Source organism: Orcinus orca, chromosome 11 (genome assembly GCF_937001465.1).
Source record: "Orcinus orca chromosome 11, mOrcOrc1.1, whole genome shotgun sequence".
Classification (NCBI taxonomy): domain Eukaryota; kingdom Metazoa; phylum Chordata; class Mammalia; order Artiodactyla; family Delphinidae; genus Orcinus; species Orcinus orca.
Genome location: NC_064569.1, coordinates 88,192,222 through 88,219,028, shown reverse-complemented (window position 1 = coordinate 88,219,028; position 26,807 = coordinate 88,192,222). Strand labels below are relative to the sequence as shown.

The following is a 26,807-nucleotide window of genomic DNA, read 5'->3' as shown; positions in this document are numbered from 1 at the left end:
GAGGTTTGGATTCCCCTTTTGGAAAAGTGCCCGTAAGAGCTGACAGGGAGGCTATGGCGATAAAATACTCATTGGAGAGAAAGTGACCAAACAGGAGACAGAATCAGTTAAAGGAACACTCAAATCACTGAAATTCAGTTTCTCGTAGGAAACCTTCATAGCTTACTCGCGACTAAAAGTAGCATTTCCCCTTAGAAGCCTCGCCCCCAGCCCGAGTTCAGATGACTGTCAGGTGTGGAAGGTGACCATCCACCCCGCTGACCTCCAAGGAAGTCACCCCCCCACCTCGCTCCTCCTCAAGCTCGGCGCCCTCCTGCCGGACAGAAGTGCTTCTGAAGAGCTGTCCCCTTGCTGCTGCGTTCCAGGCGATCCGAAATCCAAGCCCTTTTCTCAGAGTCAGAGGCAAATGAGCCAGGCCCCTGCCCTCAACTCCAAGAATAAAGAAGTTGTATAACTACTTGTACAACGAGTACTCTAGTACTTACTGAGCTGCCACTTACACGTGTTAACTCATTCAGTCCTGGGAGAAAGGGACGGCTGTCAGGTGTGCAGCTGGGGACACAGACGCCAGGAGTCACAGTGACTTGGCCAAGCAAATGGCAGGTGGAGAGGCCAGGATGTGAACCTAGACATTCTGACTCCAGGGCCTGATTGCTAAGCACTGGGATCCTCCGATTTGCCTGTCGTGTTGGCCATTTTTCCTGGGGCTACAGAAGGTGCCAGTCTGTCCTCAGCTCAGCACTTCTGTCTCACCGGGAAAATCCACCAACACTCCCGTGCACCCCTACACGGCTCCACCCCACCTGGCTTCTAAGTCAGACCCCTGGCCTGGCCCCATTTTGCCCAGGCCCTGCTGTAACTTGGACCCAGAATTTGCCTTCCTGGCTGATTCGCCCCAGCGGGTGGTCCTGGATGTCCTCCACTCATATTTCTCTGTCCGTACCTACAGCCACCTCACCTCTTCCCAATAAAAAAGTTTTAATTTAAAACATATCAAAAAAAGCATTAAGAAGTCAAAATCACCTGTAATCCCTCTATCTTAAAAAAAAAAATTTTTATTAAAAAAAAAATACAACAAGGGCTTCCCTGGTGACGCAGTGGTTGAGAGTCCGCCTGCCGATGCAGGGGACCCGGTTCGTGCGTGCCCCGGTCCGGGAAGATCCCACATGCCGCGGAGCGGCTGGGCCCATGAGCCATGGCCGCTGAGCCTGCGCGTCCGGAGCCTGTGCTCCGCGACGGGAGAGGCCACAGAAGTGAGAGGCCCGCGTACCGCAAAAATACAAAAAAACAACAAAACCCAAACTTCTAAAACTCTCCAGGTAAAGGGAAGAGAGGCTATAGGGGAAGGCCCCAGCGTTGACTAACACTTCTCCACTTGCTTTAAAGACCGTTAACAGGTTGGAGTGACTTTCTCCCTCTTCTCAGCCACCTGCCTCCCTCCTCTGGGTCTCTCTCATTCCCACTGTCCACTTCCAACTAGCCCCCACTCCTGCTTCCCAAATTGCTAATATCTCCTACCTTTAGCTCTTTTTACCATTCTCCCCCAGAATTCACTGGGAGGGCAAGAGGACAACATACTATAAAAAATAAGGCATGTGCTCTCCAGTTTGCCATAGTCCCCACCACTCCCCTATTGTCTTACACCAAACTCATTTCAATCATTTTTATGACCTGCCTGGCCCTACAGAGATGCCAGTTTGGAACCTTTGTCACTACTCTTATCTTTCCTTTCAAGTAGATTCCTAAGGAACTACTATTTGGCCACCTTTAGTTATCTGAGCCTGAAATGCTGTATTGAAGATGCAAAACACTATTTGTTCCATATTCCACTTATTAGTAATTATGTCCTTTTTCTTTCATCTTGTGAGCTTTGAGCCTCTCAGGCCTGCCTTTATTCTCTTGGTGCTAATAACCCTTGGGATTCCGATGCTTGGGCTGAAAACCAGGCCCTTTTAATCGCTGGTGAAAGAAATCTCAGCAAGTTCAGGAGGAAAAAAAATGTTCCCTCCTCTCCTATAGCTACAGGAAAGCAGATTTTATGCTGCATCAGTGAAACAGCCCTTGCAAATGTTTGCTCTAACAAGGGTGTCTTGTAAGGCACCAGCTGTCAGAGATTATTGCTATGTCCTGGCAATGTAACCTTCAATCTCTAAAGTCTGTTAATTTGATTGATCTTTATAATTTGTTGCCCTGATATTTTAATTAACACCTGTTTTCTACAAGGTAAGAACTACCAGCAGTTTTAGTACATTCTGGTTTGCCTACATGAATGGGCATAAAGAAAACCAGACAATTTGGATTCAACTGCTCAGTTTTTCATTTTAGCATAAAAGTTGTATCATTTAAATTAACAGGTTATTCATGACAGGAACAAAAATACTTTAAAACAGTTTCATGAATTTAGCCTTTTCATTAATTTAAACTAGCTCACCTGTTTCAAAAGTAGGGGTTTTGCTAAAGGGTAGAATTTTTCAGATGCTTCCATTTCTCCAAAGTTTCCTGGTCTTTACAGGAAGAGGAAACAGGAAGTAGGAAAGTCCCCAACCTTCATGGCAAAGGGAGTCCTTTATCTTTAATATTTTATAACCCCCAGGCAGTGAGAGAGAGGCCCTCACAACAGAAGGTTCATGCTTCAGGATTCAAGGCAGCTGGGTGTTTGCCTTCTTGCCAGGCTGATCAACCAGGTTGCAAGCAGACTCAGGATCTTCCAAATGAAATCAGTGCCTGATGGAAAGGTTTCTTCTGGAAAACCCCAGAAGCCGGACTGGAGAATGATGGAATTGTGGCTTTGGGGGGACCTGGGTTCAAGCTCCAGTTCCACCTGAACTGATGCTGCAGCTTCTGAGAGCCTCTCTTTCTTCAGCTTTGACCAGGATGACACTGTGTGCCTCCTGCGGTGGCCCAGGGATTGCTTGAGAGAGAGTAGGCGAGGGGCTTTGCTGTGGCCAGCTCAATGCCAGGGTCAAAGAAGGGTGAAAAGTACTGTCACTGTCCCCAGCTTGTTCCATCTCAGGGAGGAGGGACTTCTTAGAGGGGAGGCTGGGGGAGAGCAGCCATGCATGCACAGCTCAGCCTTCTCTGGGACTTTACCTGGCTGCTGGAAGTGCGTGGGCTCAGACGGTCTTGGGCAGCCCGTCACTGTCGGTGACTTGCAGTAGAAAGGCACTCAATGGAGGGATGAGATTTTGGCGAGTTCCCTTGTCCACACCCCCAAGGTATGTTCTCCAAACAGTTTAATCGCATAACAAAGGTGACATCCCGATCTCCACCTCCCTCACTCCAGTCTCCACCTCGTTTGCCCTCCAACACTCCCACCTTCTTTTATGGCGTTTGCTTGCTCCCTGCCCTCCAATCACAAAGCAACAGCGCAGGGCAGGACCCGGGAAGCACTTACCCAGGCGCGAGGTCTGTTTCCGTTTGATCTCTGTGAGCTTGGGGATGGGGTAGGGCCCGTAGCAGTGAGTGAAGATGACACACAGCTGCTGGCTGATCACTTCGTTCTGTGGAAAGGAAAGAACGGCTCACACTGCTGGGGGCTGTGCACTCATCCAAGCTGTGCTGTAACAATGGGTTCCTCCCCCCAGGCGAGAGGAGCCCACAGACTTACTGCAGATTCTCAGAGAAATTCCCCTGACATCACACGTTCACTTTGCCCCTCAGGCCCTGGATTTGCTTGCTCTGTTTGTCCACTATTTCTAGCAGGTTCATTGGTGGAAGTTTAATTTGTAATTAAATCCTTTCTTGCTCCAATCATTTCTTTACTATCCATTAGAAAACAAGTTTTGTAACTCACAGGATGGAAAATAAGTTTTTCACCCTAAACACACCTTTATTAATACTCCAAAATTCTGGCAGCAGGTCATTATCCCGAAAATCACAGCAGGAAGCCCTTTGGGTCCTGTTCTTGTGCTCTCCATGACCAAGATACAAACGCTCCTGATTCGGTTTTCTTCTGAATTTGATTCTGGCGCTGAGGCATTTCCAGATCCAGGAGTGCTCAGCTGAATCACTTCCTCCAAAAAAAAGTGTGTGTGGGGAGGGGAATAGTTCTGTGATGCAAAACTACAGCTGCCCCAGTTGCTCAGGGAGCCTGTTTCTGATCGCCCTTCGCCCTTCACGTTCTCTCCTCCTTTCCCGTTGGGGCCCATGCTGTTCATTAATCTCCCTCCAACTGCAGGTGTGCAGGAAGGAAGCTCAGGAATCAGAGCATTTTTGGGGATGCTTTTTACTGGGTGAAGGGGGTTGAAACTAGGGGCTAAAATCAGAGGTAGATAGCTAGACATTTACAGTATATTAAGAAAAGTAGGTTACAACACAATTTGTACCATGTATTTTTGGAAGTAAAATGCTACATATATATTTGGATGTATAAAGAAAGGTCTGGAAAAAGAGTAGCTACCGTTGGGTGGGATGATGATGTCTTCCCTTTTCTTTTTATCTATATTTTCTGTAATAAACAAGTGTTGCTTTGGTCATAAAAACAATAAATGTTATTTTTCATTTTAAAAGACAGGTTTGGGACTATTAATGATGTTAGCAGTTCTGATTCTTGAATCTGCTTCACTGTGTTCCTGAAAGAGAGGGATCACAGCTCAACCTATGGAAAGAAAACCCAACCCTTTGATCCTGCAAGGCACCATGTTACCTCAGAGGGGGTCCACAGAGGTGCCTAAGGAGATGCAATCCTATTGGACAGAAAAAGGGATTCTGCTCTCAAAGATGATACCTTATGACCAGCAGCATCAGCATCACCTGGGAGCTCGTTAGAACTGCAGATCCGCAGGTCCCATCCCAGACTTCAGCCTCAGGTGGGCTGGGGGTGGGGCCCACCAGTCAATATTTTAACAAGTTTTCTGATGCTCCCTTTGTTTTGAGACCCACACGTTTCATATATTGAAATTCTGTCTTGGGTTTGACCTGGGCTGGGGACTGTCAATTTGTTTCCTTTGGTCTAAAGTCTTGCCACACAAACGTGCCCCATCGACCAGCAGCAGCAGTATTGCCCGGGAGCTTGCAAGAAATGCGGACTCTCCTCCTAGGCCCACTGAATCAGAATCCACATTAACACGCTCTACAGGTGATCCCCACGCATACTCATGTTGGAGAAGCACGGGGGGTGGTTGGCAGTACTGTGGCCCCTAGAGGACTGCGTGCCCTAACCCCTGGGACTGTGATATCATGAGATACCATGCCTGTGAATATGTTCTCTTTCAGAGCAAAAGGGACTTGGCAGGAGTAATTAAGGTCACTAAGTAGTTGACCTTAAAAGGGGGCGATTACTTTGGATTATCTGGGTGGGCTCACTGTAATCACATGAGCCTTTAAAATTAGAGGCAGAAGAGGAATTCAGAAGGGATGGGGGAGACGTGGAAGTCAGAGGGTCTGGAAGCCTGAGAAGGACTTGATGCACTGTTGCTTGAAGACGGTGGGGGCCACATGGTGAGCTTGAGAGGGAATGCAGGCTCCAACACTAGGAACAAAATGTGACCCCCCAGCTGACCCCCAGGAAGGAAATGGGACCTCAGTCCTACAGCCACAAGGAACTGAATTCTACCCAAACCTGAATAAGCTTGCAAGTGGATTCTTCCCGGGTCTCTAGAAAGGAACTCAGCCCTGCTGATACCCCTGATTTTGGTCCTGTGAGACCCTAAGTAGAGAGCCCAGCCGAGACCTTGTGCCTGGACTTCTGACCAATGGAAACCATGAGAGAGTAAATGGCTGTTGTCTTCAGCCTCTAGATTGTGGTCATTTGTTACCGCAGCAATAGAAACTAATCCAGCTCATCTAGAGTTTGCCTATTTCACCTTCCTTCTGACCGCAGCGTGCCCGACACACTGGGGATGCACAGTGAATACTTGCAGATCACAAGAAAGATGAGACCTGTGACCTGCAAGATGCTCTGTGCAGACTGTGTGATGAACGGTGCTGGTCTCACTACCTGCACCTGGGGTTGTCTTGGGAGGCTTGCTGGTGAGTCAGCCCATCTCATCAACTCGGGGCAAGGAATGAAGATCCATTTCCTGGATTTCGTGACCCGTAAGAGAAGCTGTACTCAGCATCTAAGAGGTGACCGGCACTGTGAAAGGAGCCATACTGGGGGCAAGCAGAGGCAGCAGAGCAAGATCCCGTCTCTCCAGGAACTCACAGCTCGGCCTCACTTCCTAACTTCACTATGTGTTGTATCACCTGAGAAAGTAAAGACAAGGGCTGTCTGTTCCACAGGGACAATCCTCAAGCACTTAAAAATTATCTGGGAGGCACGTAACTCCCCACTCCTAAGTGAGGGCTGCATACAGTGACTTGATTCCAAAGAGCACAGTCTGGAAAGCGAGGGGGAGGCAACAGTAAGTTTGCCGTGGAGAAACTCGACAAACACAATCTCAGCCAGGTGGTCAAGGTCATCATCACCGGTGATGAGTCATATCGATCGCATGTACACCTGATGTGATGAGAAAGGCGCTTTACCTCGGTGGGCATCCTTCCCAAACCCACAATCTCGGTCTAAATCGTGAGACAAATACTGCATACTCCACTAGAGGGGCAGCCTATAAAATATGTGACCAGTACTCCTCAGAAACGGTCATGGTCATCAAAAACAAGGCAAATCTGAGAAACTGTCTCAGCCAAGAGGAGCTTAAGGAGGCACGACGACTAAAGGCAACCTGGTGTCCCGGAGCAGAAAAAGACACTAGATAAAAACCGAGGAAACAGGTATAAAGTATTTAGCTAACAATAACGTATCCATGTTGGTTCACTGATTATAACAAATGTACCACACTAATGCAGGATGTTCATACTGGGGGAAGCAGGTGAGGGGTTGTATGGGAACTCTCTGTGCTATCTTCTCCATTTTTCTGTAAATCTAAAGTCACTCCAAAAAATGAAGTCTATGATTATAAGAAAAGCTTCCCAATGAGGAAATAGGAAAATTATGATGAAAGCACTAAAAGTTCAGGAGAGAAAGGGAAAGAAGACGGGTCATCAACAGTTCCCTAGGCTTGACTCATTCATCCCCCAAAGGTTTCGTGAATGTAAACGTTCCCTCATGCGCTAAGCTATGCTTTCATCCACTCATGAATTTTCTTCAAAATATTTATTGAGCATCTGCTAAGCACCAGGCACTGGCTAGACCCTGAGGGCTGGACACTGTGTGAAGGATGGTGTTGATGAGCCCGACGCCAGCACCAAAGATGCTGCCATTTCCGAGGCTTTCTGGCCGCTTCTCTTTCAGAGATGAGAACCCTAAGAGAAGTCGCCCCACTGTGTCCTTGAACTCATCTGTGTTTGTCGAGGTGTCTGCTCTGTGCCCTTTTCTGTGCACTTCCTCCAGACTGTGGGATTGTTGGGATAATTCACTCTGCTTCCCTGGCACGCTGTAATTCGTATAAGTGAACAACTCTTGTGGGGTTGGTCTACCCTAAGGATTTGGTTAGCTCTGGACCCAAACCTGAAGACAGTGGCTGGAATTAGCCAAGCTTGAGGCTCACTGTATTCTGGGGGTGGGCGTGGGTTGGGTGGCTGTGCTGGGACAGACGCTGACGCTCTCCTCTGAGCGACACATTTAAGCATGGCGCTTTTAGCTCAAAGGGCCACAAGGCTCAAGCCCCAGGGGCAGCAGGCCAGCCTCAGCATGTAGGCCCTGACCTGGGAGGCCTGGGCTGGGAGAGGTGGGTCTGGCCAGGCTCATGTACATGGCAGCCGGTTAGCAGTTGTTATTGGCCTGCCGCTGGGGACCTGGAATTCAGGTTTCTCACGGAAAATGCTGGGTATGTGTGCTCGTGGGGTGAACTTGGGTCCTCGGGGCTCGGAACTGTGCGGCTACATAGAACTAGACAGGAATGAAGCCAAGTTCCTAACACCAGGGTTACCAGGAGACTCCCCTGAGATGGATTCCTGTGGATTTTGGGGCTGACATCCTTCCTCTCCTCCTCTAACCCCTCACTCCTCTCCTAAAAAGATACTGAAACACCTTCTCTTCTTCACAAAGGAGTGCTAGGATTGATCCCAAAGGTCCTTTTCAGGTGGCTTAGGCGGGGGTTCTACACAGTGGTAAAAACCTGGACAAGGGGGCCAGATGGGACTGGGTCCCAGTCCTGGTTCCTCACCCACTAGCTCTGTGACCTTAGGAAAGTGACTCGGCCTCTCTGGGTTTTGGTATTCTCTTCTAAAGTGGATTAAAACTACCTGCTTTGTGAGGTTGCTATGAGAGCTAAAAAGGATAACACATCCCAATATACTGCTGAACCAAAGGAAAGTGCTGAGATTTGACCATTTTTAACCCCCAAAACAGCAATTTCCCATAATTCAGACAAATGCCTATTTTTCTAGACCCTAAAATGTCATAAAATTAATGGCAGCTTTTAGGAAGAGGAAAAAGAAACTCACCACATTAAACACACACACCCATTTTTAAGATCCATTTAACTTGAGAAATATTGGAAGGTGGAAAAAGCTGTGTCTCAGAATCAAGAGAATGCGGAATTACTGTTACTATCTGGGGACACTGGCAGGGAGTTCTCTGCCTCAGTCCACTGTCAACAGCGACTGACTCTTCCCTACAGAGGCCCCTCCCTTGCAGGATGCACTGACCTGTGAGCAGTGAGCTGCTCTGCGCTGCCACACCCCTGGGAAAGGTGGAGGTGGGAAGTGTCCCCGCCTCCAGAGGATTCTGCGAGGTCAGCATGTAGCCCCACTGGAGTTGTGCACAAGATGAAATTGAACACACAATGAACTCAAGTGCTTTTAAATAGTCATCCATATGTTTTGATATGCACCTTTTATTCATGTCAAGTGAGGAAGGTTTTCAATTCATGGTAGTAATACAATGTTTCCTTTCTAACTACATTTAATGGAAGGCAAATTGATTTAAAGAAAAATATCAGTGGAAATACCCTTGAGGAATGAAAGGGAAATCAGACATTATCAGATGAAGGAAAACTCAAAGAATTTGTCACCAGGAGACCTACCCTAAAAGAATAGCTGAAGAAAGTTCTCTAAACAGAAAGGATAGAGGAAGGAATCTTGGGACATCAGGAAGAAAGAACATGGTAAACAAAAATATGGATAAACATAATAGGTTTTCTTTCTTCTCTTGAGTTTCCTAATTATGTTTGATGGTTGATGCAAAAATTGTAAGTGTCTGATGTGGTTCTAAATATGTAGATGAAATATTTAAAGACAATTATGTCATAAATGGGGGAGGTAAAGGGACATAAAGGGAAGTAATGTTTCTGTACTTTACTTGAACTGGTAAAATGAAGACACCAGTAGTCTATGATGTTATACACACACACACACACACACACACACACACACACTATAATACTGCAAGCAACCACTAGAAAAACTATACAAAGGCATACAATCAAAAACATTACAGACATATAAAAATGGAATTTAAAAAGTGTTCAAGTAACTCCACAAGAAGGCATAAAAAGAAAAGAGAAAAAAGACAGAGAGACCAAACAGAAAACCCAAAATAAGATGGCAGGCTTAAGCCCTAAAGTAGCAATAACTGAGTAAAATATAAATGGTCTCAATATACCAATTAAAAAAACAGAGATAGGCAGAGTGGATGAAAAGCCCAACTATATGCTTTTTACAAGAAAGTCACTTCAAATCTAATAAAACAGGCAAGGTGACAGTAAAGGATGGAAAAAATATATCACATGAACATTAATCAAAGGAAAGCAGGAGTGGCTATATAAATATTAGATAAAGTAGATGTCAGAGCAAGGAAAATTAGCAGAAGCAGAGAGGGGCATTATATAATGATAAAAGGGTTAATTCACCAAGAAGATATTGCAGTCCTAAATGTGTATGTACCAAACAACAGATCTGCAAAATATGTGAATCAAAAACTGACAGAACCAAAAGAAGAAATAGACAAACCCACAATTACAGTTGGGTTCTTTCTCAACTGATAGAATAACTAGACAGAAAATCTGTAGGCAATGGAAGAACTCAACAATACCATCAACCAACAGGGTCTTATCGACAGTTATGGAAACACTCCACTCAACAATGGCAGAAAACAGTCTTTTCTTTTTTTTGGCCACATTGCATGGCTTGTGGGATTTTAGTTCCCAGGCCAGGGATTGAACCCAGGTTCCCGGCAGTGAAAGCACTGAGTCCTAACCACTGGACCACCAGGGAATTTCTGAAAACATTCTTTTTAAGTGCCCGTGAAACCAAGATAGACCATATCCTGGGCCATAAAACCAACCTCAAAATTTTAAAAGGATTGAAATAATACAGACTGTGTTCTCTGACCACAATGGAATCAACCTAGAAATCAATAACAGAAAGATAACAGGAAAATCTCCAAATACTTGGAAACTAAACAACACATTTCTAAATAATTCATAAGTCAAAAAGGAAGTTCCAAGGGAAATAAAAAACACACTGAACTGAATGAAAATGAGAATAAAAGGTATCAAATTTTGTGGTACACAGCCAGAGTAGTGCTGAGAAAGATATGCATACATAAGACAAGAGGAAAGGTCTCAAATAAATATTCTAAGCTTCTACCTAAAGAACCTGGAAAAAGAAAAACAAAATAAGAAAAAAAAAGAAAAGCAAAACAAGTCCAAAGCAAGCAAATAATAAAGATAAGAGCAGCAATCAATGAAACTTAAAAAAGAAGAGTAGCAGAGAGAGAAGACACAAATTAACAAAATCAAGAATGAAACAGGGGCTATCACTACAGACTCTGTAGACATCAGAAGGGTAATAAGGGAATGTGATGAGCAACTCTACACACATACATTTGACAACGTAGATGAAACGGACCAATTCCCTGAAAAACACAAAGTACCCCACCTCACTCAATATTAAGTAGATAATTTGAATAGCTCTGTAACTATTAAAGAAATTGAATTTATAATTTAAAAAACTTCCCTTAAAGAAATCTCCAAGACCAGATTGAAAAGGAAGAAATGAAACCATCTCTACTTGCAGATTACATGATTATCTAAGTAGAAAAATCCCAATAAATCTGCAAAAAACTCCTAGAACTAATAAATGAGTTCAGCAAGGTCACAGGATACGAGATAAACGTACAAAAATCAATTGTATTTCCATATGCTAGCAATGAACACATGGACAAAAAATTAAAAATATAACACCATTTACAATTGTTAAAAAAAGAGAAATAGTTATGTGTAAGTCTAATAAAACATGTCCAGGGGCTTCCCTGGTGGCGCAGTGGTTGAGAGTCCGCCTGCCGATGCAGGGGACATGGGTTCGTGCCCCAGTCCGGGAGGATCCCACATACCGCGGAGCGGCTAGGCCCGTGAGCCATGGCTGCTGGGCCTGCGGGTCCGGAGCCTGTGCTCCGCCTCCGCCACGGGAGAGGCCACAACAGTGAGAGGCCCACGTACAGCAAAAAAAAAAGAGAAAAAAACATGTCCAGGACTTGTACCCTGAAAACTCACAATATTGATGAAAGAAATCAAAGAAGATCTAAAGACACCAAGAGACTAACACGTTTATGGATTGAAAGACTTAACATAGAAAAGATGTCAATTCTCCCTAAACTGATATAGAGGTTTAACACAATTCCTATCAGTCTCAGCAAGATTTCTGTTGTTGTTCATATAGCAAATTTGTTCCAAAATTTATATGGAAAGGCAAAGAACTAACATAGCTAAATTCATTTTGTGAAAGAAGAATAAAATGGAAGGAACAAATTTACCCAATTTCAAGATTTATTTTATAGCTATAGTAATTAAGACTGTGTGGTAATGGTGGAGGGACAGACACATAGATCAATGGAACAGAATGGAAAACTCAGAAACAGACCCACACAAATATGCCCAACTGACTTGACAAAGTTGCAATAGTAATTTGATGAAAGAGAGATAGTCTTTTCAACAAATGGTGCTGGAGCAATTGAACATCCACTGGCAAAACAAAAACAAAACAACTTTGCTCTGAGTCCTGCATTTCATACAAAAATTAACTCAAAATGAAAATGAATCACAGACTTCAGCGTAAAACAGAAAACTATAAAAATTCTAGGAGAAAAATGCAGGAGGAAATCTTCATGATTTAGGGCTAGGCAAAGCATTCTAATACTTGTCATCAAAAGCATAAGCTCCATAAAAGGAAAAACTTAAACTGGACTTCCTCGAAATGGAAGCTCCATGAAAGACCCTGTTAAGAGGATAAGAAGACAAGCTGCAGAGTGGGAGAAAGTATTTGCAAACCATGTATCTGACAAAAGACTATTTTCTAGAATTTACAAAGAACTCTCAAAATTCAACAGTGAAAAACCAAACAATTTAATTAGAACACGGGCAAAAGACACAAAGAGACATTTCACTGAAGAGGATATACAGATGGCAAATAAACACATGAAAATATGTTCAACATCATTAGCCATTTAGGGAAATGCAAATTAAAACCACAATGAGATACCACTTATACATCTACCAGAATGGCTAATATAAAAAATAGCAGTAGCATCAAACAGGGAGGATGTGGAGAAACTTCATTACCCATACTTTGCTGGTGGGAATGTAAAATGGTGCAGCCACTCTCAAAACCAGTTTAGCAGTTTCTTTAAAAACTAAACATGCAACTTCCATACAATCCAGCAGTGGCACTCCTGAGCATTTATCCCAGAGAAATGAAGACTTATATTCATATCAAAAACCTGTGCAGGAATGTTTAAACAGCTTTATTTGTAATAGCTCAGAACTGGAAACAACTCAGATGTCCTTCAGTGGTGAGTGGTTAATAAACTGTGATCTGTCCATACCACGGAGTACTAGTCAGCAATAGAAAGAATCAAACTATCAACACATGCAACGACCTGGAAGAATCTTCAGAGAATTAGGCTGAGTGAGAAAATCCAATCCTAAAAAGTTACATACTGTATGATTCCATTTAAATCACATTCTTGAAATGACAAAATTAGAGAAATGGAGACCGGATTAGTGGTTACCGGGGCATAAGGAGGGAGTGAGGGCAGAAGAGATACGGGTGTGGCTGTAAAAGGGCAACATGAGGGATCCTTATGGTGATGGGAGTTTTCTGCATGTTTACTATATCATGTCAATATCTTGGTTGTGCTATTTAACTGTCATTTTGCAAGATATTGCCAATGGGGAAAATGAAGTATCTCTCTGTATGTTTTCATACAACTGCATGTGACTCTACAATTGTCTCAAAATAAAAAGTTTAATTTACAAAACTCAATTTTAAAACAGTGGGAAACCCCCCTAAAAACGTGTATAAACCACAAAGAAAAAAAAACCCAAAACACATAGCTTATGTCTCACCCTGGACATGAGCTATGTGTTTTGTCTTTTTTTTCTCTCCACGTGAACTGAATAGAACAACGCTGGAGGCTAAAGCCTCCAGCGTTGTTCTATTCAGTTCACGTGGAGAGAAACCCCAAATGTCCACCATGTTCTGAGAAAGGCTCCGTGCCATTTGATTTCATCTCCTACACTTTCTCCTGTGTCCCGCAGCTTCCTGCTGCCCCAGCACATCAAGCACGTTCCCACCTGGAGCGTGAGCTCCTGCAGTTCCCCCACTTGGAATGCTTTCCCTCCAGACCTCTGCGTGGCTGGAAGCTTTTCCTCACTTAGGTGGTTGTTCACATGTTCCCTCCTCTGGGAGACTTTTCTTACCATCCTCTCTAAATTAGACCTTGCACCAGAGACTACAGCGTTGTCCAAGTTCATTTTTTTCATAGCATTTATCATGCTCTCACTCTCTTTTGCTGATGTATTTCCTTGCGTACTATGTGTCTGCCCCTCCCCTGGCCACAGTAAGTTCCATAAAGAAGGTAAAGAAGGTCCTGTCACCCCTGTAGCCTAGGAGGCACTCATGACTACAGAATGAATAAATGCCCAGAGTTCTGTGTGGGAGAAACGGGCCAGAAGCTCTCTTTAAATAGATGTATTTTAAAAAATGACTGTATTGTTCTACTCCTGGGGAACTCTAGAGACACTGAACCCTTTTAAAGATAAAATTTATAACTGGGGGCAAAAAAGCACATCTGCAACTAGATTTCAAGTAACGTACGACCGAGCAAGAGTCACGGATGCGGAGAAGGCATTGCCTCACTTTACAGGATGGCTGTATTTCTGTGAGTTGACCATAAAGTGGATTTATTTACAGGAATTCTATATTCTTACCCACTACTCTGATAGAACAAGGTATTTGTGCCCACAGAACAGCAGACATGATTTGAACAGGAATCCGTTAATGGAGGGAGAAGGGACAATGCTAGCTAGTTGTGTGATGCATGGCTACTCCTTTCCTCCAATAGGACACTTTCTGAAGGCAGAGCTTTGCAGCACTTTCTCAACTCTCTGAACTTCTCTGCCACCATCTCTCTCTAGACATCTTTTGACCCCAGGAACATCACCATGTTTGGGGACTGCTTGACTTGCCCCGGCAGCCAAGGGAAATTGATCACCTCTTTGTCCCCTGTGGTCAGTGTACATGGTGGTGTAATACCACATCTCACCAGTAGGGGTTACCATTGACCACCTCCCCCGTCATGGGCAAACTTGACTCTTGAAAGCACCCTTTTCCCCAGACTTGCCCCCCCTCCTGACCACGTGCTGCTCCTGCCCCATCCCTGGCTCCCCCCACCCTCCAAGATCAGTACAGCTGACAGGGAGCAGGCTCTAGTCCACATCTGCCAAAGGCCCCTGGCTTCTTCCAGGCCTCCAGCTGCTACTTTCAGAGGCTGTTGGCTGCCCTTTCCGGGTGGTGGCTGAGTGGGGTATAAGGGGCCTGCTGGCGTGCTAGCAATGTTCCATTTCTCAGTCTGGATGCTGACCACACAGGTAAGTTTACCTTGTGAAAATTCATTAGGATCTATAGTTACGATCTGGGCACTTTTCTGATGTATCTCATTCTTCAAAGTGAAGTTTACTTTAAAAAATCCATAGATTAGCTTTCCTCAAGACATAGGATGCCTTAGTAATTTCTGGAACTCCCACTACAGCCCGTAGAAGAGACAAAAACCAAACCAAACCAAAATCCAATTAGAACACCAAGACCCTGGGAACAGACCTAGCAATGATTTTTCACTAAGGTGGTTTCAGGCCTTATTTATTTATTTTTCAAGTTGCGGGGTGAGGGGCAGGGAGAGTTTGGTTTTGAAATACTTCCAGCAGGTTTTGCTCTTTGTGGAATCACTGAGGCTCATTACCCGAGGGCCGGCACACCTCCTCCCATTTTGGGTCTCGGTGGGGCCTGACATCAAGCACAAATCCAGCCCCCAGAGGCTGAGACTCTGGTGCTAATGAGAATACCTAATGGGACCCGCTCTGGACCCCAGGCCAGGTGCTCCAAGGCTCAGGGAGCAGCTGGGTGTGTTGCTGAGGCTGCTTTGCTGCGGGGCCATCCCTGCCACCTGGAGAAGGCTGCTCCCCCTCTCCACTCGTGACAGCTTGTTGGCCAAGCCTGGCAGGGGAACCCACGCTGCCCTTTTGGTTCGGAGGCCTGCCTACTTCCCTGACACTTCACAGGCTCCCACTATCTTAGGACCCCCGGGGCCTGCAAAGCCTATTGTGAAGGGGTTGCGGCATTTCCCTGTTGCTGGGAACATAGTGCCAGCAGGAATTCAGAGGCCCTTGAGGAAGGCGTGAGCCTCAAGCGCTAGGCTCATGTGATCCTCAGACCTGAAAAGCCTTCTCAGGGCCTGGCTTTCCAGGGACCTTGGCAGGTCTGCATCCTGTCGACCTAGAGAGCTACACCCATTCCTCTCTTCCTGCTGGGTTCCTAATGTCCATCCAGGCCTGCCCTGGTCTCAGCGCCTCAGTGACGCCTTCCCTGAGCATCTCACACCCCTCAGAGCCTGTGCCACCCAATTTAACATTGTTTCACAAACCACCTCAGATGTCCTTGGGGCCCATGGGTGGGCTTTAGCTCCCCAGCTTTCATGCAAATTCCCCAGGCTGGAAGGTATCTTTTACTTTGTCCCACGTGCCCAAGTGCCTTGGGACGTAACAGGTGTTCAGTAAAGCGGCTGCCCCATGAAAGGCTCTACAAATAGCTGTAACCAGCTGGGGTACATTTGTGCCAGCGCTGTGACTGCAGGCAGCCCCCCCCCACTCCGTGGGACAGGGTCAGGCTCAGGGAGCATGGAGATCAGAGCCCCCAGCCTTGCTCTCTGCCCACAAGCACAACGGCATTAAGCCCTCGTACCTTGCTGGCTTTCAAGATCTCGAACATGAGGGGCAGGCCCTGGGTGACGAGCTCCTCCGTGTACTCTTCCTCCTGAATGGTCTTAAACTCCTTCAACAGGCACTGAATGAGAGGCCGGCGGTGCTGCTGGAAGGCGATCCGCAAAGACTCCAGCCAGGTGTGCAGGGTCCACGGAACACCTGGAAAGGGGGCAGGTGGGGGTGGGGGAGGGGAGGGGAGGGCAGAAAACAACCAGAGGAGAAGGCGTGTTTTTATCTGGAAGCTGGCCTTTCCGGGGGACATTACCACATCATGAGACCAAGAGCCTGCCTTTCAATGAATAGAGCCAGTGTTGCTTTTTTTTCCCCCCAAAGACCCGCAGAAGTTGAAATTAAAGGTCGTAATTCGATTCCCTTAACTATGGGTGTTTAGTTCTGCACGCTACTCACGTTATTAGGGGCTGCATTTTACAAGGTATAATCCTTGTGTAGAATATTGGAATTCTAATGCACACTCTTTATGCAGATCCCATCCTTCTGAGTTCTGACTTCCTTCGTCTCCATCCCCTCTACATCCGTGCCCAGAGCTTAGAGGTGGTGAAACCTCACCATCCGCTGCTCTGGTCAGGGCAGGTATTTCCATCTGAATGTGAAGACACGGGAGGATGCTGCTGCTGCCCCCATGTGCAAAACGACATTTCCACCTGCAGGCACTTCATCAGGTCTCTCTCCCTGGACAGAAGCCTCTCCAGCAGCTGATCGCTGTGATTTGCTTCTCCCCCCTCACTGTGAGACGGAGGCACTCGCTACTGTTTATAACAAGCACACGATTCAGGGTCTCGAGCTTCAGAATCAAGCGTCACAGGCTCCCAGGGTGATGACATAAACGTCCGCCACACTAAACGGCCACCCTCCAAGAGAGACCAGTTTCCAGAACAGCACTGGGGGCCCCTCCTTGGGGCCTCAGCCTACCCTGAGCTGCCACAGCCTGTGTTTACAGCCCGTGCTCCATCCTGCTGTGTCTGGGCCGGGGCTAGCGCCATTAGAGGGGTGAAGGCCAGGCCAGCCTGTTCCCCAGACGCACGGAGGAGATGGCTCCGGCATAGCTCACTCAAGGGAGAGCCACCCCTAACTTTGCCCGAGGGTGGCTTTGCCCCTGAAGTGGGTGCAGCCTTGCTAGGGAAGAGATGCCCTCATCCTAGCTGGTGCCGGCGGCCGCTTCATGGATTTGGGGGCTCTCAGGCAGCGATTCCCCAACCACTGGGAACCACCTGGGATGATTGTTAAATATAAAGATTTCCAGCCTTTATCCATCCAGACCCTTGAAAGCAGAGCCTCTGGGTGTAGGGCCTGGCAATCTGTATTCAGACAAGCTCCCCAGGTGATTCAAATTTCTAACTCAGGGTCCAGAGTTTGGGAATCGTGGAAAGGTGACCTGAGGATGGGACTTTGGGGCTGGCAGGATGCTGCTGTCTATGGGGATGGTGTGGGAACTTAGCCTGGAAGTGCTCCAACCAGCAAATGAGAAGTTCCCTGGGCTGCGTGGGGTGTGTGTGCGTGCGTGCGTGCGTGTGTGTGTGTGTGTGTGCGCGTGTGACCTGGAGCTGGGCAAAAGCTCTGTGCCCAGCCTTGGGGGGTCCCCAGACTGACCTATGCTCCTGATATCAATTGTGACATCCACGTAGCCATGCTCAGCGCTGTGATACATGGCCTCCCTCAGGGCTCTGAGTTTGGCCTTGCTGTTGCGGCTGGCACACAGGGGGGGCGGGGCTGTCTCTGCCAGGTCTGTCCCCTCGGCCAGAATCTCCTCCAGGGACAGGATATCACTCTTCTCCTTCTCTGGCTGAGCGAGCAGTTTGCGGAACACATTCCTGTCAATCATAAACCCAGAGATGAAGACACTCAGAGATGGAAGGGCTGTGCCAGGGCAGGGACTAGGCAGGGGACGTGGGGAGACCTCTCACTTGGGACAAGGGAAGGACGGGACCAACTCCGGGGTGGCGGTTTCAGAGGCCTGACCACAGGTGCTACGTTTGGTGGATGGAAGAGATGGTGGGGCAGGTCTGGCTGTGTTTCCTTGAGGACAACTTGGAGCTAAGTGCATTCCCCAAATATCTAGAAGGTTCTAGAACCGTCTGCCTGCAGTTTCCCCTCCCCCCATAGTGAATTTGCTTCACTTGGGGTTACGTGTAGTAAAATCTGATGGGGTAAATCCTGAAGGAAATGTAGACAGAAGGTAACCAAACATGAGAGGTTTTACGATTCTTTAAAATGGATTCTTCTCACTTCACGACAGGTGATAGGATGAGTGCTGACCAACCCTGGCAAAGAGTGACGTCTCTGTGATAGGAAAGCCGGTTGGGAAAGGACCAGACAAGCCAGTCTGAGTGGACGTGTGCTGCATGAAGCTGGCTGGCCAGGACTGGTCTGCCTCTGGGTCCCACATCCAGAGATACAGTGGGTCTGGGGTAGGCTTGGGAATCTACATTTTTAACAAGCACCACTTGGGACCTCGTGGCTTTGGGCCGTCCTAGCCTACCTGTGTCCGTGGGCTGCGGCCTGGCTGAAAGAGTTCATATCACCCTGGGGGGTGGTAGAAATTCCATTCCTGTACATGGTTCCTATCAGGGGGTCCGCGCCACGCTCCAACAGCAAACTAACCAGCTCAAAATTTCCTGCAAGCCCAGAGAAGGGGGTTTTATAAGAGAATCAAGCAAACACACAGTCACAGACACATCAAGGGCCAGCGCGCTGGAGCCCCTTGGCTGGCGTGAGCATCAGCAGCTCTTACCTACGGCGGCTGCGAGCTGGAGGGGCGTTTCTGAATAGTTCTCCTCGCCATGCTCCACAGAGCCCTCCACCTTGGCCCCAGCGTCCAGGAGGAGCTGCGGAGGAAGAGTGGCCATTGAGACGTTTAAAGGACATGCATGCGAGGGGACGTCAGGAAAAGGTGGCGGAAATCAGTGTGACGTCAGTGTTCCTGCCCTCCCTCTGGGTCTGTGAGCATGTGCACGGGGGAGGGCAATTGCACCTCAGAGGAAAAACCGAGAGCCTCTCGTGTCTTCTAGAGCCTCAGATCACTCAAATTGTGGTCCACGGACAGTAGCATCGGCATCCCCTGGGAGCTTGTTTGAAATGCTGGCTCTGAGGCTCCACCCCAGACCGAATGATGGGAATCTGCACTTCAGCAAGTTCTCCAAGTGATTTATATGTATATTAAAAGTTTCTAGAAGCACTGAGCTAGAAGCTCGTGGCACCAGAGTGTTGGAGGACTTCCTTTCGGGGTCGGTGACACAAAGCCTCGGAGAGTATTAGTGGGGTCTCTTAGAGCCATAGCAACCCAAGAGTTCTGAAGAACTCTTCGGGGACCACCAGGGCCAACCAGGACAAGAATCGCTTCTAGAACATCCTGGAGGGCTCTGAGGACAGCTCAGCAGATGCTGAGTTTTCTGGCCAGCAAGATCAGTGAGTAAAGTGGCAGAGTGAGCTTCCAAGAGCGCTGCTGAATATGATTCCATTCTGTGCATCTCTGAGAGATCTGGGCTTCCTAAAAACAGAGATGCTGTCCATGCTGGATCTCACAGTGAACGTGCTGTCAGCAGCGCTGATGTAAAATGAGGGGGAAACATCTGTCTTACCTGTTCAGGGCTACCTGAGGGCACAGCCAGGAAGGGGCTGCCTACCTGGCATCCCATGATGTGTGCACCTGCTGCAGAGAGCTGACCTGACTTCTGTTTGGCTTTGCTTGGCTACCCACTGCTCCTATTCCTGATTTAAAGGCTGGGGATTCCACTGCATGTTAAGGGATGGCATTGGTGTCCACTAGGCCACCCTCTGACCCCTCCTTTCTTAGATCCCTCCACTAGGAGTGGGCTGGTCATGACATTCTACAGGCAGAAAGAAGCCAGCTCTTGGTGTGACATGTCACACACTCAACCTCCTGAAACATGACTTCGGATCTGTCTTAAGGATTCCCACGACCTAGGAAACAACGAAGGATTCCTGTGGCACTCCAACATTGCCTAGGGGTCCCTAGCACACTATTTTCTGCTCTGCATAATTCTAAGAGGCTTGGACCACGTAAAAGGAGGTGAGTTCCCGATGTACCCAAAGCTCAGCGTTTATTAGGGGGTCAGATGTGGTCAGGGACCTGGGTGCTGATCTCTTTTTTCCAATGAAGTAAAGTTTTAAGATCTAGAATAAACCGAGCTTAAGATCTAGAATATACTAGATGGGTATTCATTGAACACCAACTCTATAACAGCCAGAGAAGGTGCAGGCAAAACACACTTTCGTGCCCAGAGGACCTCAGATGAGGACATACTCGGGGAGCTGTTTCAGAAGACACATGTGAAGACCCTACTCTAGACCTCTCAGATGGGCTTCTCCATAAGTGGGATCCAAGCAAGTATCTTTTGGAACCACTCCCTTGGAGACCTGGATGTTTCTTTCCAGTGGTTGGAAACCACTAGACTCTATGCAAACACTGGGGTCACACCTAAGGGAAGGTTCTAAGGTCTCACACCAGCCAGGTCTTACGTTCATGTTACAACAAGCAAAAATGAACAAATCCACAAAATCACAGCTCAGGCCCCACCCCCGAGCAACTGGGAACAACTTGATAAGTTTGCCACTCTGCGTGTGAGGCTGCATGTGGGTATGTGTTAAGTTCATATTGGTTAGAGCCAGGCCATATAGAGCATTACATATAATATTTTCATTCATATGATATGAATGTGCTATATTTAACTGCAATTAACCAATATGAATCTCTTAGGGAATAGGCATGCTGGGAGAGGTACAAATTTGCATGAAAGAGGTAAAATTAAAGGTCAGATGTGGATAGGGAAATATGTTAATACCTGAACTACAGGAATATGTCCATGCAACACAGCAAAAGTCAGAGCCGTCCAATGGCGGGTCTCAGGGTGGACGGATGGATATTTATGAGGAGTACTGACAACCTATAAACAAATTGAAGTTATTTTCAAAATGTGACCTTCACAATACTTAGACCAGCAAATCTGACCTATCTGTGGCTGGGCATGTGGGCCAGATATGTACAAAAGGACGTCCTAGAAGGCGCCTCGGGAAACACTGGAGATGTGGGGTAGTGACTTTATATCCTCCGTCACAATAAGGACTCCTTTGCTTCTCATCTGAAAAGAGTTGAATGGATGATTTCTGACCACCTCTAAGGAGCCTTGGAGAAGCTGTAATGGTGGCTACAATGAGCCTGCTCCCCTGCCTGTTTCCTCTTCCTGCTTAAGGGAGGGTGATGCTTCTGAGAGCTACAGGATGTCAGGTAGTGTGAGGCCACTACCATCACATCCACATCTTTAGGGGAAATTCTTGGCAGTGGCAAACCCCGTGCAGGGGGAGGTCTGCTTCGAGCTTTCAAGCCAAGCAATACCACCAGCCTTCTGATGGAGGACATCACCATCTGGTCACAGCTCACCCCACACTGTCCTCACTTCATTCTTCTGCTGGCTTCCTGGTTGACAAGGACCCTCATGCTACTGGAAACCTAGGCACAAACCTTCCCTGGGCACACCACGAATGAGCAATCTGATACTGGCCTTCCCATATGGGGACCTCAAAACACCCCAGGCCAAGAGAGAGGCTGCAGGACAGCTAAAGGTTAGGGTCCTGCAGGATTGCCACCTACACATGGCTTTTCTTCCAAACATTCCTGGGGCCATATAGCCGCGATGCCTGCTGCTTTCATAGCAGTTGATTTCATTAATCACCGGCGGGGGGAGGACCTTGAGCTGGGAGCTGTGGGATGGGCTAGAGGACCAGAGAACCCCACCAGGACCCAAAGTTGACGAGCCTTTGCAGGGATGTGCACAGTGCTTGGGGGATTCATAGCAGGAAAAAAAATCCCCAATACCTGAAGTTTATAAGATCCAAAATGGTTCTGGATCCAAAACCATGTCTATTGCCTGCTTTCCTCAGATGAATATAAAGCATGCTTTTTTTTTTTAACCACAGTACTAAGACTACAAGAGCATCTAATTTTGAACTAAAAAAAGTTTCCTGGGGTGGCTGAGTTAGGAGTGCAGCATGTCAATCGATCTTCTCAGCTTCTGAGACTGCCAATATTAGGCTGCCGGAAGAGAGTGGGTCTTTTTTTTTTTTTTTTTTGTGAGAGTGGGTCTTAAGTCAGCGTAGAACATGGTCAAAAAGTGTAATTTTACCTATTATAAGCCTTGGCGGGGGCAGGAACCAATAATAACTGAGTCCTAAATTGATGCTACTCTGTATTTATTTCTTCCAACAACTCTCTGAGATGGGTGTGATTATTCTCCCATTTTGCAAAGGGGAACACCGAAGCTCAGGAAGGTTAAACTATTTGCCCAAGCAGAAAAGCAAGTTACTAAGATGCAGCAGTGTCAGAATTTGAACCCATGTGTCAAATTCTAAAGCCTGCGGGGAGTGTGCTTTCCACTATACCACACTGCCTCATGGAAGCTTTGCAATTAGCTTTAAGACCTGTGGTTTAAACCGGCCAACTGGGTGAGCCAATCGGGATTCGGTGGGGGAGGGTGGAAGATCTGGGGGAGCTACACCTGAGCTCAGGGTACGTGGACCAACTTTGTATTTGGCAGAGGAAAGGGCTGATGGCTCAGGAGAGCTCTCTCTTCCCGACCCCAGAAGGAATGGATCAGCAAGAAGAATCAGAGATTGGGTACAGCTGAACTGAGGGAAAAGCTAGGGCTCCTTGTGGCCTCGTTGGTTGTTTTTAAATGAAAAATGTTTTGGGGCAGCTCCTTGGAGTTTGGTTGGGCTGGGGCCTCAGGATGGAGGAAATCCAAAAGCTGGTCTGACCTATTTGCTGGACTGAGCACCCTCAGCGGTGGCTCTTTGGGAGATAAAGCCCCCCTCTCTTTGCTCGCCTTCCCGAGGGACTGCCAGGCCCAGGGGCCCTGCAGCCCTCTGCACCCTCACCTCCACATTCAGGTCAGCTCCGGCATCCAGCAGCATCTGAACCATTGCCTCGTCCCCGCGGACGCAGGCGTACATCAGGGGGGTCATGCCCTGCAGTGAGTTAAAAACCAGAGAATGGAGGTTTACCAGGTGGCTGTGTCACTTGACAAAACAAACGGAAAATCTTACTTGTGTGAAGAAGGCTATAACTGTACTCAAAATCCAGTATTTTAAAGTAAATGTACAGCCCTATAAGGTCATAATCCTCCATATTTTGAAAACCAAAAGGGAAGCAAGAAGGGAAACATACATTGCCTTATTTTTGCATTTATCTTGGCTTAAGTCGGAGGATTTTTTGTTTGCCTTAGGGTGCAACAGATCTAAAAGTGTTTGCTGAAACAAGTGGCTGGTTTCAACTGAAAGCTCTTAGGAACTTTCTGGATTCTGCAATATCAGCCCTAAGCTATCTAATTGGTAAACACTGTTTCCTTGACATTTTCTCTTTCACAATATAAGTGTCATCTTTGCTCTATGTGAGCTGCTGGTCAGTGTCAAGGGAAATTGGTGCCTCTGAGTATGACCCCAGCACGACGTCAGCTTTGACATTATCATTTACAAGCAAAGGGCAAGGGAATGAGGAATGACTTTCAGGAATTCCATATCTGCCCATGATTCCTGCTTATTACAAAGTACCACAACCAACAGAAGTAAGGGATAGATTTTTCAATAAACAGTGTTGTGAAGGTGGCTATTTGGGAAAATGTTCAGGTTAGAGCCTTATCTCACACTATACACCAAAATCATTTCCAGTTTGATTAGAGATATAGAGAAAAAAATTAAAACCATAAAAGACATCTAACTGGATCCGTTTCTAGGCATAAAAGTAATGGAAGAAATCACAAAAGAAAATCATTATAGTGTTGAGGACACGCAATTGAAAACATAAACAAAATTAAGAGGTAAACAAAATAAATTGAGACATATTTGTCATATTGTAACAGAGGGTTATATGTCTAATATGTAAAGAGCTCTTTGAAATAAAGAAGAAAAACACTTAAGCTCTAATGAAAAACAGGCAAAAGATAATTAAATTAAGTAAAAGATTAACAGGGTACACATAAATAGTTGGAGAGTGTGTACAAGGAAACAGTCTCTGGGAAAGTAATTTGAGATCAAAAACTTTAAGATAAGTTGATGCATTTGAGTGACTATTTCCACTTAAAAAAAATTTCCCTAATGAAATAATCAGAGATTTGAACAAAGGTTTGTGTAAGTATATGTAGCTCAGCATTACTGATATAAGTAATTAGAAACAATCTAAGTATTCAACAACTGAGGTATGGTTCACTGAACAAATAATATGACCATTTTATGTAGCCATTAAGAGTGAGTTAAAAAAAGAATATTTAATGATACTGCAAAGTATCTTTAATACAAAATACCAAAACCAGAAAGATAATAAATCCTTGTTCTTAAAAAATAATGTGTGTGTGTGTGTGTGTGTGTGTGTGTGTGTGTGTGTGTGTGTGTATTACGGCTCCTTTGTGTTGCTCAAGAAAATTATTAGCTGTTATCCCTTCCCTGGAACTTGCTGCATGAGCTGCCCATGTGAGAAGCAATTCCATTTGTCCTTTGTGACTTTCCATCTGGGGCTCACATTGAAAGCTGCTGTTTGTTTTCTCCATCCGTGACATCTTCACCCACCCGGGGTGTCTCCCTGATAGATACACAAGCCTCTCACTGTACCTGTGTCAGTGGTTTGGGGGATGGCTGCCTGTCTCTGAGGTGTCTCCTAGGGTCCCTCAGAATGACTTTTGTGTATCTTAAACACACCCTGAAAGTTTGGTGAAAATCTGCTTGGATTTGTTCTGTGATGCAGAGAACTAATTTTAACTATGCTGGAAAAAGGGCTTGAAGGACACAAGCTAAATATAAATGATGGTGGATGATGATGGTATGATTTCCTTTCTGGAATAGGTCTATTTTTCTCTATTTTCCATTTCAGCTGCAAGGATCACGTGCAACTTCTGTACAGATGAACAAGGATATTTTTATAAGATATTTTAAAAACTTAAAAAAAAAAGAAAACAACAACAACTACACAATCACCCTACGTCACCAGAAGGGGGAGCCTCTGTTCAGCGCCTCCTGTTTCCATCCTGCCCTGGGGCAGGGCACATGGTGGAGGTGGGGTGCCTGTTCAGACACTCCGAGGACCCTGTACCTGTTCGCTCATGGTGTTGATCCCATCGGGCCCCAGGAGAGACACTGCCTGCTTCACCAGGTCCGTCCGCCCACAGTTCAGCATCCGGAAACCCAGGTCCTGCTTAAACTTGGCTTCGATGGCCACTGCGTCCAGCTTCCGAGAAGCGCAAAAGCAGTCGTCGGCCCTAAGGAAGAGAGAGATGGTCAGGTGTGTGCAACAGCTTCGCCAGGACTGGCTCTAGAGTTAGGAAGCACCAAGGAGACTTTCCATTTGCTTTTCATGTCAATTGCTTGTTTCTGGGCTCCAGTTAGAATATGGATATCTCTTGATCCTCGTCCTTTATAACTGCGGCTTATCTGTCTTATCTCTCCTCTGCTCCCACAGCAGATTGAGCTAAGAATAATAATGGCTAATATTTACTGACTGTTCACTATGGTTAAACTCTTTACATGAGTTAATTCGTTTACCCCCACATAACCCTAAGAGGTAAGTACTATCATTACCCTCTCTTTTAACCATGGGAAACAGACACAGATAAGGGACTTGCCCAAGGCTACACAGCAAAAACCAGTGAGCTGGGATGTGAGCCCAAGGCAGTCTGTGGAGAGCTGACCTGGGTATATACTGTGTCCCCCCACCCCACCCCCCGTCCCCCCATCACAGCATATACTACTATTTGCCTCTTTCCTTGTCTGACTTCCCCTCCAGGCTGGGGACTTCTGAGAGCAGGGACCTTGTCCAGCAAGTCTCTGCATCACAGTCCAGACAGCACCCAGCACGTGGAGGTGTTAAAAACGTTAGCTGAGTGAACACAGAATGGCTGGAGTCTCTACTTTCAAAGTGGAAGCAGGGCGGAGACCTGGCAAGATGAAATAAGAGTACTAGTGGTGAGATGCTTTGGAAACTAACCGAGCCAGCTGGGCGAAGTGAGCCAGGTTAGGGAAGGGTGGGGAGGAGAATCAAGGAATTCAAGAAGGGGATACAAACTACACTTGCAAAGGATGTTACTTCCTTCTTATGGTGAATTGTCAAATCAAATCACCAAGCATTTACTGAGCACCTGTTTGCAAGAGGCGCACAATGCCTGGAAGGGGAGAGGGCACAGGCCCTGGCAACCATGATGCCATGTGGCAATTGCAGTGATTGAGGTGTTCAGAGACACACACCAACCAGAGCCTAGGGGATCCAGCAAGGCTTCCTGGGGAAGGTGACCCCTGAGCTTTGTCTTTTTTTAAATATATATCTTTATTGGAGTATAATTGCTTTACAATGTTGTGTTAGTTTCTGCCGTACAACAAAGTGAATCAGCTACATGTATACATATATCCCCATATCCCCTCCCTCTTGAGCCTCCCTCCCTCTCTCCCTATCCAACCCCTCTAGGTCATCACAAAGCATCGAGCTGATCTCCCTGTGCTATGCGGCTGCTTCCCACTAGCTGTCTATTTTACATTTGGTAGTGTATATATGTCCATGCTACTCTCTCACTTCATCCCAGCTTCCCCTTCCCCCACCTG

General features: G+C 46.5%; 1 protein-coding gene across 3 annotated transcripts in view; it reads right to left on the bottom strand.

Moving 5' to 3' along the window:
• ABTB3 (ankyrin repeat and BTB domain containing 3) overlaps positions 1-26,807 on the bottom strand; it is a 307,439-nt gene that overhangs the window by 20,383 nt on the left and 260,249 nt on the right. For 2 of the 3 annotated variants that reach the window (XM_004269409.3, XM_004269410.3), the window contains 8 exons: positions 25,309-25,474; positions 23,106-23,195; positions 21,017-21,118; positions 18,946-19,039; positions 18,694-18,829; positions 17,805-18,025; positions 16,177-16,355; positions 3,395-3,500 (listed from right to left, as the gene is read on the bottom strand). In XM_004269409.3, the coding sequence (XP_004269457.1) occupies positions 3,395-3,500; positions 16,177-16,355; positions 17,805-18,025; positions 18,694-18,829; positions 18,946-19,039; positions 21,017-21,118; positions 23,106-23,195; positions 25,309-25,474 (1,094 nt within the window). The remainder of the gene's footprint in view (positions 1-3,394; positions 3,501-16,176; positions 16,356-17,804; positions 18,026-18,693; positions 18,830-18,945; positions 19,040-21,016; positions 21,119-23,105; positions 23,196-25,308; positions 25,475-26,807) is intronic. The other variant, XM_033427550.2, reaches the window with a different exon arrangement.